The sequence below is a fragment of the Lichenostomus cassidix genome, unplaced genomic scaffold, assembly GCF_008360975.1.
Source record: "Lichenostomus cassidix isolate B80296 unplaced genomic scaffold, HeHo_3.0 HiC_scaffold_34, whole genome shotgun sequence".
Lineage (NCBI taxonomy): Eukaryota > Metazoa > Chordata > Aves > Passeriformes > Meliphagidae > Lichenostomus > Lichenostomus cassidix.
In genome coordinates this window covers 2,473,610-2,485,060 of record NW_028147431.1, presented here as the reverse complement: position 1 = coordinate 2,485,060, position 11,451 = coordinate 2,473,610, and the positions used below count along the sequence as shown (strand labels likewise).

Genomic DNA, 11,451 nt, shown 5'->3' with positions numbered 1-11,451 from the left:
CCTCCCGTTCCAGCGCTGGTGTCTCCTCCGCGCCTCGGCCGCGTGCTTACGTCATCGCTCCGCCCGTGACGTCACCCGACCGGCCGCCCGGTAACGGCGCGGCCCGCGCGGCTCTCGCGAGAACAGTGCGCGTTTCCCGCCGCGGCCGCAGGGCGGTGCCGGCCGGGTCTCGCGAGGGCCGCGCGGCGTCTCGCGCGCGCACGGCGCCTCCTCCCGGCACGTGCCTCCCGCGCGCCTCTCTGCCCCCCCCCCCCGTCACGTGACCGGGCGCGCGGAGGAGCGCCGCCCGCGCTCCGTTTTGAGGCGAAAACCGCCGGAATCGGAGAAAAGCCTCTTTCGCCGCTCGCACAAACACCCCCCGTGAGCCCCACGGCCACCAGGCCACTCAGGCGCCTCAGAACTGGTTTCAGGTGGATTTTGCGGGTTTTAATGGTTTTTTCCCCATTTTTTCCCCTCAGGGGCACAAACCCCCCTCAGGGGCACAAAATCCCCTCAGGAGCACAAACCCCCCTCAGGGGCAGGGCTCCCCTCAGGGACACTTGCGCTCCACACACTGCTTCCCGCCCTCCTCGTACTCCTGCTTGGAGATCCACATCTGCTGGAAGGTGCCCTGGGAGGAATGCGGGGCGTTCGGGAGGGTTTTGGGAGGTCCCGGGAGCAGGGATTCCCCCGGCTCTCCTCGGACCCCCGGACTCACGAGCGAGGCCAGGATGGAGCCCCCGATCCAGGGGCTGAAGCGCCGCTCCATGGTGCTGTTGCTGGCGATGAGCTTCAGCCGCATGCTCTGGGGAAGGGGAGAGTACTGGGAGCACTGGGAGCCACTGGGGGAACAACTGTGACCACTGGTGGCAACTGGGAGCCACTGGTGATAATTTAGAGAAGCCCAGCAGCCCAGTCTGGGTCCACCCCATCCCCCAGATTGGGGTCCCCCAGCTCCCCCCATCCCAAATTCTGGGGGTCCCTCCTGGGGACGATCTGAGGTCCCCTCCAGCCCCTCCCAAAGCCAACCCGAACTCAGGGGTCTCTCACAGGAGGGGTTTTCTGTGCCAGCTCCCGGTTCAGGCGGTCCGTGAAGCCCTGCAGCAGCGTGTTCCCCCCGGTGACAATGACACTGCCGTAGAGACCCTGGGGGGACACGGAGAGGACCGGCAGGATTTGGGATGTCCCTGCTGCTCCCCAAAACCCCCCCCCGACCCCCCAGTCCCGGGACCCACCGGCCGGATGTCGATGTCACACATCCCGATGCTGGTGGTGACCACATGGCCCACGCCAAGCATGGTGTTCCCCGAGAGGCCCTGGGGAAATTGGGGGTCAGGTGGTCTCCAAAACCCTGGGACCCCCGCAGGACCTCCCTGCTCCCCCTAGGAATCCCCAAATCCCCACTGTGAACCCTTAAACTTGGCGTTAGAAGAGTCAAAGAGCCCCTCGGGGATGCAGAACCCAGGGGAATGGGAGTCCTCTAGACCCCCCAGGACCCCCAAAGCCCCTCAGAGATCCCCCCAAGTTCCCCCGGACCCCCAAACCTTGACGTTGGAAGGGTCAAAGAGCCCCTCGGGGATGCGGAGCCGCTCAGCCCCGTAGTCAGTGTTGTACCCGTTGGGCATCTCGTAGTGAACCGTCGGCATCTGCGCTGCCACCCTGGGGGAAAAACAGCGGATTTTGGTGTCCCCCCACCCCAAAATTCCCCCCCTGCCTCCCCCAGACCCCCCGGCACTCACTGCTCGTCGTAGGGGGAGTCCGAGACCTGCAGCACTGAGGCCTGGAAGTCCTGGATCACCTCCTGGGGGGGAAAGGACCCCAAAAAAAGGGGTCGGGGACCCCCAAAAAAGGGACGCGGGTATTTTGGAACCTCCCAAAAATAGACCCAAACGCACAGAGACCCTCCCAAAAAGGGATGCAGGGATGGGAATCCCCAAAAAAAGGGACCTAAGCCCCTCCCCCCCAAAGCAGGGCCTCTCAGGGACCCCCCAAAATGGTTCGGAGACCCCCCAAAACCCCCTCGGAGACCCCCGATCTCCCTCCTACTCACATTGCAGGTGAAGTTGTGCCACGACTTGGACACCTGGGGCAGCTTCTCCTTCTTCTTCCAGCTCGGGGGGGCTCCTTCCCGCACCGGCTCCTGGAAATGGGGGGGTCCCGGGAGGGATGGGCGGGGCCAAGCCCCAAGGGGCGTGGCTTGGGCACATGTTGATGAAGGGGGCGGTGCCCTTCCCCTCTGATAGGCTGTTCCCTGGCCACGCCCACCGCCGGCCATGCCCACCTTGGCGGCGATCATGTAGGGAGGCACGATGTCGATGTTGAGCTCCTGGAAGAGCTCCCGGCACTGCATGGAGATGAAATCCCCAGCCAGTGGCGACTTCACGATGCCTGCGGGGCGGGGCTGGGGTGAGGCTCTGCCCGCCCCTCACCTGTCCCAGGTGTGTCCCAGGTGACCCTGCTGTGTCCCAGGGGTGTTCTCACCTTGCTGCAGGATGTACCCATCGTGCACGGGGATGGCCGTGGTGTGGGTGGCCCCCGAGTCCAGCACCAGCCCCGTGCTGCGCCCGTTGGCGAAGCTGCGCCGGTCAAGGGGCCACAACAGGGAGGGGACATGCTGGGGACACCCAGTGACCATCCACCCAAACCCCCTCCGGACACACCCTAGGGACAGGGTTTGGTCACACGGGTGACATTGGGGCATCCCAGAGGGGTGACACAGGGGCGTCCCAGGGTGTGATACAGGGGGAGGTGACAGTGGGGGTCCCGGGGGTGACACCAGGGATACGCGGTGAGCACGGCTGTCTTGCAGAGGAAGAAGGCTGGGATGTTGTAGTGCTCAAACATCAGCTCCGTCAGCTTCTCCCGCTTGGCTCTGGTGTTCCACTGCGGCACAGGGGACATTGGGGACACCGAGGGGGACACCCAACCCCTCAGCCCCGCCCTGCGGTGGCACCTACCGGGGCCTCAGACATGAGCACCGGGTGCAGCCCTGGCTCCGACTTGACGTGTTTCCCATAGGTGTGATCCAGAATGGCCTGGAAACACTCCCAGTCCTCGACTGGGACACGGGGGACAAACGGGGGGTGGGTGACATCAGTGTGTGACCTCCAACACCGTGAGATGGCCCTTTTGGGTCCCCCCATGGCCCTGGGGGTTGTCCCCACCCTGGGTCCCTCTCCCCCCACAGGTGTCCCAGTCATGTTCCTGTGGTGTTCCCAGATCATCTTCGCTGTCCCACAATGTCCCCCTGTGTCCCCCAATGTTTCCCCGTGTCCCCCAATGTTTCACCGTGTCCCCCAATGTCCCCATGCTGTCCATCCTGTCCCAGCTCTCTCCCCATGCACCCCACTGTCATCTCCATCCTCCTCTTCCCCATGTTCCCTTTGCCCCCCAATGTCCCCCCAATGTCCCCCCAATGTCCCCCAATGTCCCCCCATCCCTGCTGTCCCCTCATGTCCCTGTTCCCTCTGTCCCAACACTCACTCATCCCATTCTTGAGGGGTGACAGGACCTCGACGCCCTCGCGGGCCACGTGCAGCGCGTTGGTGTCGATGTAGTAAACCTTCCCCCCCTTCTTGTCCTTGTCCCCATCCAGCTCCAGGGACACCTCGTCCGGGGACAGCAGCCCCACCGTGGTGGGGAAATCCGCCTTGGGGACATCGTGGCCTCGGTGACGTCACCATGGCGGGCCATGTCACCACGATGGGGACATTGGCCTGGGGGTGCCCCTGGGGACACCTTGGCCATGGCGATGGCATGCAGGGGGGACAGTGGCCTTGTCCATCAGAGGGGGTGACAGGGACATGGGGGGACACGGAGGGGACACAGTGACACCGACCTTAGGACAATCCTCCCCGGCGTAACCAGCCCGGACCGAGAAGGAGCCAATGTCGAACACCAGCGCCCCGACCTCATCTGGGAGGGGAGGGACATGGTGACACCAGGACCCCCCCAGTGAGACCCCCCAAATGAGACCCAATGAGACGGACATGGTGACACCAGGACCCCCCCCAGGACAATGAGACCCCCCAAAAAAACCGCCGGAGCCCCCCCAGCTCCCAAAAACCCCCAGGTTAAATTAACCCGCCTTATATTGGGGCAGCGGGGAGGGGAGGGACGGTGGCACCAGGACCACCCCATGACACTGAGCCCCCCAAAAACCCCTCATGACACTGAGCCCCCCAAACCCCCCATGACATTGGGCCCCCAAAAACCCCCCATGACACTGGGCCCCCCAAACCCCCCACACCACTGAGCCCCCCAAACCCCCCATGACACTGAGCCCCCCAAAAACCCCCATGACACTGAGCCCCCAAACCCCCACACCACTGAGCCCCCAAACCCCCATGACACTGGGGTCCCCAAACCCCGGACACTGGTCCCTCCAAAACCACCCGGGGACCCTCCCATCCCCCACCCCCAACTCCCACTCCCCTTTGCCCCCACCTCCCTGCCCCCCAGCCCCCGCCTTGGCCCCGCCCCTCCAGCGTTGACCCCGCCCCCGCGAGGCTCCTCCCCTCGCGCGGAGGTCCCGCCCCGCAGGCCCCGCCCCCCGCAGGCCCCGCCCCCGCGGGCACCGCCGCCGTAGACTCCGCCGCTCATGGCCGCGTTCAGCACCGGGACAGCGCCGGCCGGGGGGCGGGGCCGAGCCCGCGCCCAATCAGCGCCCGCCGTGCGGCGCGCGCGCCCATTGGCTGCGGCCGCAATGGCGGCGCTTAAAGGAGCCGCGGCCCTTTGTTAAAGGAGAGGGGCGTGGCTTGGGGGGGCGTGTTCTGAGCGGTGTCACTCCTCCCCTTTGTGGGCGTGTTCCGATGTGGGAAGCCACGCCCACTGTCGCTGTAGGGGCGTGGTCTATGGGAAATGGGCGGGGCTTCCTTTACGCCCCTCCTACAAGATCCCCCCGATCCGCTCCGTCGCTGTTGGGGGGCAGGAGGGGAGGAATTGTGGGTTTCGTTGAAAAAAGCACCAAAATTCGGTGCGGATTCGGGGGGCGGGACTCGTGCGGGGAGAGAGGGGCGGGGCTCACCCCGTATTTTGCGTAAAAAGTCCCCAAATCTCCCAAAAACGCTCCGCGGGAAGGGGGCGCGGTCACTGCGGGGCGTGGTTTGGTTCGGGCGGGGCCGAGGGGGCGTGGCTCTCGGGGGGCGTGGCCCCGGGGAAGGCGTGGCCTCGGAGCGGAAGCGGCGGCGGCGCGGGACGCGCGAGGTGCGGGCGGGGGGCGGATTTGGGGGGTCCCGGGGGTCTTCGGGGGAGATCGGGGGGTGTTTGGGATATCCTGGGGGGCGTGGAGGGGTCCCGAGTGGCTCCTGGGGGTCCCGTGGGAGCTCCCCGGGGGGATCGCGGGGGTCTCGGTGGCTTCGGGAGGGTCCCTGGGGGGAGTTTGGGGCTCTGGAGCGAGTCGGGAGGGTGAGGAGTGAGGGAGGCTCCGGGTGGTCTCGGGGTGGCTCTGCGACCCCTCCCTGACCCCCTCCCCGTTTTTCCCCCCAGAATGTCCTCGGTTCGCCCCGCCGCTCCGTCCCCTCCCCCGGGGGGGCTCCCCGGGCCGCCCCCCCGCCGCCGCCGCCGCGGCCCCGCCCCGCGCCCCCCCCCGGCCCCCCCCGCCGGGCCCGCCACCAATGACGTGTTCGTGACGTCACGCTCGGATTTCCGGGCGCAGCTGCGGCGCTGCCAGCGGCTGCTGTCCCCGGGGGGAGCTCCCGGTACCGGCGCCGCGCCGCCCGGCGAGCTGCGGCTGCACGGTTTGGGGCTGGCCGTGCCGCGCACCATCAACCTGGCGCTGCAGCTGCAGGCGGGGGCCGGGGGCGCCCTGCGGCTCCACGCCAGCACCTCCTCCGTGCCGCTGCGGCCCCCCCGCGGCTCCCGCAGGGCCCCCCCGGCACGGGGCGACGGCGACGGCGACGAGGAAGGGGAGGGGGAGGACGGGGAGCCCCCCCGGCACAACTCGGCCATCCACATCCGGCTCTGCAGGGAGGCTCCGTGCGCCTGAGGGGGGTCCGGGGGTCCCGGGGGGCTTCCCGAGGCTTTGGGGGCTTCTGGAGCCGGTGGGGGCTCCCTGCCGAGGTCAGTGGCTTCCTGGGGGTGACTGGGGTGTCCCCAAAGTCCTGGGGGCTCCCCAGCTGTCCTGGGCTCTGTCACCCTCGTGGGGACACCCCAAACCCCCCCCGGGAGTCCCCCACGTCCATCACGGCTGCAGGGACACCACAGAAGGCCTTGGGGACACCCTGGGGACACCAAAGCCCCCTGGGGTCACCCGTGGGTCAAGACCACCTTGAACTGAGGCCACCACGAGTCATCAAGGACCTGGGGACACCCAGATGCCACCAAGGATTCGAGGCCACCATGAGTCACCGATGGCCTTGGTGACACAGTGACCTGGAGCCACTGACGTTCTGGGGACACGGACGATGCCACCAATGGCTCAAGGCCACCAAGCTGCCACCAGTGGGTCGAGACCGCCGTGATCTGGGGCCACCAAGGTGCCCCTGAGCCCCTTGATGTCACCCTGTGTGTCCCCAAGAGCAGCCTCGGGGACTTTGGGGGGACGCAGGGATGTGACACCAAAATAAAGTCAGTGGCAGCAGCAGCAGCGCCTCCGGGGGCTTTGGGGGGATTTGGGGACGATTTAGGGGTGTTGGGCTGGGGCTTCCTCTGTCATTGGTGACATTTGGGGCAGGAAACCCCCAGGTGACAATGGGGGACCCTGGGGACGGGAGGGGGGGCTCAGGGGGAGGGTACAGGTGACAACAGGGTGGCTGGGGGGCAAGTAGGTGACAAGGAAAGCCCCCCGGGGGGAAATGTGGGGACTTGGTTGACGAAGGGGGAGGACAAGTGACACCGGAGACACTTAGACATCCATGGGGGGCTGAGGGGTGGGGAAATGAGGGTGACCCAGGTGACAAAGGGCCACCCCGGTGGCAGAAGGGACACCCAGGTGATCAAAGGGACCGCCAGGCACCCGGGGGGTGTCAGGTGACAAGAGGGGACTCCAGGTGACCCGGGGAGCTCCCAGGTGTGCAGCCCCCGTTCCCGGGGAGTCCCGGCTCTGTGGGGGAGTCCCTGTCGGGGGGACACCCCGCTGCCACGGGGGACTCCCAGGTGACGCAGGGGGACCCGGCGGCGTCGGTGACGTCCCTGTCGCCGTCCCCCCGCCCCCGGGTGCCCTTTGGCCCCGCTGGCGCCGGACCCGCGGCCGGGCTGTGCGGAGCCGCACGTACGGCCTGGCAGGGGGCCCGTGTCACCTCCCGGGTCCCCCGTGTCACCTCCCGTGTCACCTGGGTCCCCCGGCTCCCCTCCCGAGTCCCCCGTGTCCGCCGTGTCGCCTCCATCCGCTCCCGCATCCCCGTGTCGCCTCCTGTGTCACCTGTGTCCCCCGTCCCCTCCCGTGTCCCCGTGTCCCCCGCGTCCCCTGCTTCCCCCGTGTCCCCTCCCCTCGGCGTGTCCCCCCTCCCTCCCCCCGTGTCCCTCCCCGCCGCGGGGGTCCCCGGAGCCGCCCCCGGGGCCGCGGTGGCGCTGGGGACGGGGACAGTGACGGCGACAGTGACGCTGCCCCATTGTTCGGCCGCTTCCGCCGGCCCGAGGGATCCCGGGATCCCCCGGCCTGGCGCGTCCCCTTGTCACCGCGTGTGTGTCGCCGCGCGCGTGTCACCGCGGTCCCACGGCCCTGCGGGGGTGTCCCCGTGTCCCTGTGCCACCCCGTGGCCGTGTCCCCTCAGCCGCAGCCACGTGTCCCCATGTCTCTGTCTCCGTCTCTGTCCCCCATCCCCATGTCACCACCGTCCCTGCGGTGCATCTCCATGCCCACTTTGTCATCCCCGTGTCCCCTCCTCTGTCCCCCTCCTGACGTCCCTGTCCCCCCGCCACTGTCCCCATCCCGCACCTCCTTGCCCAGGACACTGTCCCCGTGTCCCCTCCGCCATCCGGGTGTCCCATGTCCCACATCCCCAGCTCTGTCCCCCCATCCCTGTCACCGTGTCACCCCGACTGCACGTCCCCCTGTCCCCACTTCCCCACCCTCATCCCCGATCCCTCGTCTCCATGGTCCCCCAGCTCCTTGTCCCTGTGTCCCCACCTTGTCCCCCCCGTATCTCCTTTCCCCCGTGTCTCTCCATCCCCACACCTCCATGCCCAAGTCGCCATCCCCGTGTCCCCTCCGTGTCACCCCCGTGTCCCCTCCGTGTCACCCCCGTGTCCCCGTCTTTCCCTGTCCACGTGTCCCCCCACATGTCCTCCCCTTCCCCCCATCCGTGTCCCCTCTGTGTCCCTCCATTCCCACATCTCCATGTCACCCCCCTGTCCTCCCCAGTGTCCCCACACGTGTCCCACCCGTGTCACCCCACTCCCAAACCCCATCCCCGTGTCCCCCCCCGTGTCCCCCCCTTTCCCCTCTCCGTGTCCCCCCAGTGTCCCCCCATTCCCACACCTCCGCGCCCAGCTCTCCATCCCTGTGTCCCCCCCGTGTCCCTCCCCCCGTGTCCCCCCCGTGTCCCCCCCGCCTCGCCGGCGCCGTGGCCGGGGCCGGGGGTGGCCCGTGGCCAGGGGCCGACGTGCGGCGGCCGGCGCGGCCTTTTCCTCGACGGTCTGGGGGGGGCGAGGGGGGAGCGGATGGAAAACCCCCCCCCAAGGGCCCTTCCGGCCCCGCGGCCCCTCGGATCAAACATTAACCGGGGCCGGGGCCGGGGGACGCGGGACGGGGACGGCCACAGCCCCGGGGCCGCCAGGGACCCCCGTGCCATGAGCAGCCGGCGATGGGGGCGGCGGGTGAGTGGCGGGGGTCCCGGGGGGGTCGCACGGGTTGGGGGGGCGGGATGGGACATCCCGGGAAGGGGAGTGGGAGTGTCCAGGTGTGCGGGAGGGAGCCAGGTGTGCGGGGGAGGGGGGAACACCCACGTGTGCGGCGGGACCGGGCGGGGGGGTGCCGCAGGTAACCGGGGGGGTCCCGCGTGTCCCCGGGGGGCTGCGGGTCTGGGGTGGGTGGGGGACACCCGCGTGTCCGGGACGGTTCGGGAGTCCGAGGGTCCCCACGTGTGTCCGGCGCGCTCAGCTGTCCGGCACGGACACGGGTGGGGAGGGGGTCCCGGGAGGGCGGGGGGCTCTGGGGACACCACGTGGGCGGGGGGTCCCGAGTGTCCCAAAGGACTCCTCTGTCTCGGGGGCTTCTGGAGGCCACCAGGTGGGCGGGGGGTCCCCGGCATCAGGGACGCCAAACCCCCGGGACATTCTGGCGGCGGGGTCGCTCAGGTATCGCGGGGGTCCCGCGGTTAGGGGGTCCGGGGGGTTCCCTCAGGCACCCGAGCCCCCCAGCCCCGCGGGGAGGAGTCTCCCCAGGGGTCGCGGTGCCCCCAGTGGGACACGGCGGTCCCTGACCCCCCCGTCCCCCCCCAGGGCTCTGCGCGCTGCTGCTGCTGCTGCTGTTGGGGGTCGCGGGGCGCCCCCAGCCTCCCCCCGAGGGTCCCCCCTCGCTCTGCGACCCCCGAGTGATCGAACGCTTCATCCTGGAGGCCCGCGACGCCGAGCGGGGGGTGGTGAGCGCGGCTCGGGGACATCGGGGGGGCTCGGGGACATCGGGGGGGCTCGGGGACATCGAGGGGGCTCGGGGACATCGGGGGGGGTGTGATGCAGAGCGGGGTGGGGGTGAGGGCGGGACCCCCGGAGGGGCTTGGGGACACCGCGGGGGACACAGGGACATCGAGGGGGACACCCTGGGGATGTTGCAGACATCTTACGGGGGTTGGGGACACAGCTGGGGACACCCTGGAGGGTTTGGGGACACTAGTGGGTCTCGGGGACCCGCGGGGTCGTGGCGGGGGTGTCACTGTGTGTCCCCCCCAGGCCGGGTGTGGCCCCCACTGTGACCTCCCCGAGCCTGTCGCCGTCCCCGACCCCGGCGTCAACTTCAACCTCTGGCGGAGCCTGGACGTGAGTGGGAATGGGGGAAATCCCGGGAAATCGGGAAAAACGGGGCGAAACTCAGGGAAATCGGGAAAAATGGGAGGAAATATGCTGGAGAAATGTGGGAGAAATGGGGGAACACAGGGAGAAATAGGGAAAACCAGGGAGAAACACAGAAAATCAGGGAGATGTGGGGAGAAATCGGGGAAAATAGGAAAAATGTGGAGAGAAATAAAGAGGAACTGGGCAAAACGGGGAGAAACCCGGAGAAGTGGGGCTAACTGCGCTGAAAGTGGGGAAATGGGGGGAAGCGTGGAGGGATGGAGAGAAATAGGACGGAAAGTGAGGGAAATAGATAAAAAAATGGGTAAAACCAGGGAAAACCCCGGGAGAAGGGGGTGGCTGGGCTGGACCGGGGTGAGTGGGATCCCGGGGAGGGTTGGCAATGTCGGGACGCCCCGTGTCCCCCCCGTGTCCCCCTGTCCCTGCGTGACCCCTCGTCCCCGGGTCCCCGCGTTGTCCCCTCGGCCCGCGGTGACCCCCCCGCCGTGTCCCCAGGCGGAGTCCCGCGCGCAGGAGGTGGCCGGGGGACAGGCGGCCCTGGTGGCCGCGGTGCTGCGGGCGCGGGAGCTGCTGCGGGACCCCCGAGTGCGCCCGACCCTCGACCGAGCCTACGGCGCCGCGCGGAGCCTGGCGTGGCTGCTGCGGGGGCTGCCCGCGCCGGTACGGCTGATTTGGGGAAATCTGGGGGATAAGGGAGGGCTTTGGGGGGAGTCTGGGGTCTGTTCCGGCTGCTGCGGGGGCTGCCCGCGCCGGTACGGCGGATTTGGGGAAATTTGGGGGGTCCTGGAGGGCTTTGGAGGGGTTGGGGTCTGTTCCGGCTGCTGCGGGGCTGCCCGCGCCGGTACTGGGAGGTCTGGGGGGATTTCGGGGGTTTTGGGGGGTCCCGGAAGGGTTTGGGGTGTTTGGGGTCTGGCGCGGCAGTTGCGGGGGTCCCCGAGCTGGGAGAAACGGCGGGTCGGGGGATCCTGGGGGGGTCCTGGGGGTCCGGGACAGCGATGGAAAAGCTTTGGGTGTTTTTCTGGAGGATCCTGGAGGGTCCCAGGGGGTTCCTGCTCTGCTCCGGGCTGGGTTTGGGGGTCGCCGCGGGTTTTTGGGGTGTCCGGCGGCACCGCTGACCGCTGTCCTCTCCCCAGGCCCCGCCGCTGCCCTCGCCCCCCGCCCCGCTGAGGGTCCAGAGCCTCCCGCGGCTCCTGGGGGTCCTCAGCCGCTTCCTGCGCGGCAAAGTTCGGCTCTTCCTGGCCGACGCTTGCCCGCGGTGACCGCGGCTGTCAATCACCGCCGACAGCTGTCAATCACCGCCGACAGCTGTCAATCACCGCAGACAGCAGTCAATCACCGCAGACAGCTGTCAATCACTGCCGAAAGAGGACATTCTTAGCCTGTCATCATCGGCAGCTGTCAATCAACGCAGCGAGCTGCCGATCATTATGGGTAACTGTCAATCAGCACCGGCAGCTGTCAGTCATCGCCAGCAGCTGTCAATCATCTCCGGCAGCTGCCAAACATCGACAACAGCTGCCA

The 11,451-nt window shown here is 68.5% G+C and overlaps 3 protein-coding genes across 3 annotated transcripts; 2 read left to right on the top strand and 1 right to left on the bottom strand.

Moving 5' to 3' along the window:
* Positions 1 to 404: 404 nt before the first annotated feature.
* On the bottom strand, positions 405 to 4,689 carry ACTL6B (actin like 6B). The gene is made up of 14 exons (XM_085045089.1): positions 4,557 to 4,689; positions 3,818 to 3,894; positions 3,463 to 3,628; positions 2,937 to 3,037; positions 2,765 to 2,862; positions 2,461 to 2,555; positions 2,261 to 2,367; positions 2,030 to 2,119; positions 1,719 to 1,780; positions 1,524 to 1,638; positions 1,215 to 1,295; positions 1,030 to 1,125; positions 698 to 784; positions 405 to 610 (listed from the first exon to the last, which is right to left on the bottom strand). Exons 1-14 carry the CDS (start codon positions 4,579 to 4,581, stop codon positions 530 to 532), a joined length of 1,281 nt encoding a protein of 426 aa, XP_084901215.1. The 5' UTR covers positions 4,582 to 4,689; the 3' UTR covers positions 405 to 529.
* Positions 4,690 to 5,063: 374 nt separating this feature from the next.
* On the top strand, positions 5,064 to 6,562 carry POP7 (POP7 ribonuclease P/MRP subunit). The gene is made up of 2 exons (XM_085045090.1): positions 5,064 to 5,184; positions 5,467 to 6,562. Exon 2 carries the CDS (start codon positions 5,468 to 5,470, stop codon positions 5,963 to 5,965), a length of 498 nt encoding a protein of 165 aa, XP_084901216.1. The 5' UTR covers positions 5,064 to 5,184; position 5,467; the 3' UTR covers positions 5,966 to 6,562.
* Positions 6,563 to 8,200: 1,638 nt separating this feature from the next.
* EPO (erythropoietin) lies at positions 8,201 to 11,238 on the top strand. The gene is made up of 5 exons (XM_085045303.1): positions 8,201 to 8,736; positions 9,361 to 9,500; positions 9,808 to 9,894; positions 10,426 to 10,590; positions 11,064 to 11,238. The coding sequence occupies exons 1-5, from the start codon at positions 8,724 to 8,726 to the stop codon at positions 11,187 to 11,189; spliced, it is 531 nt and encodes a 176-aa protein (XP_084901429.1). The 5' UTR covers positions 8,201 to 8,723; the 3' UTR covers positions 11,190 to 11,238.
* Positions 11,239 to 11,451: the final 213 nt, after the last annotated feature.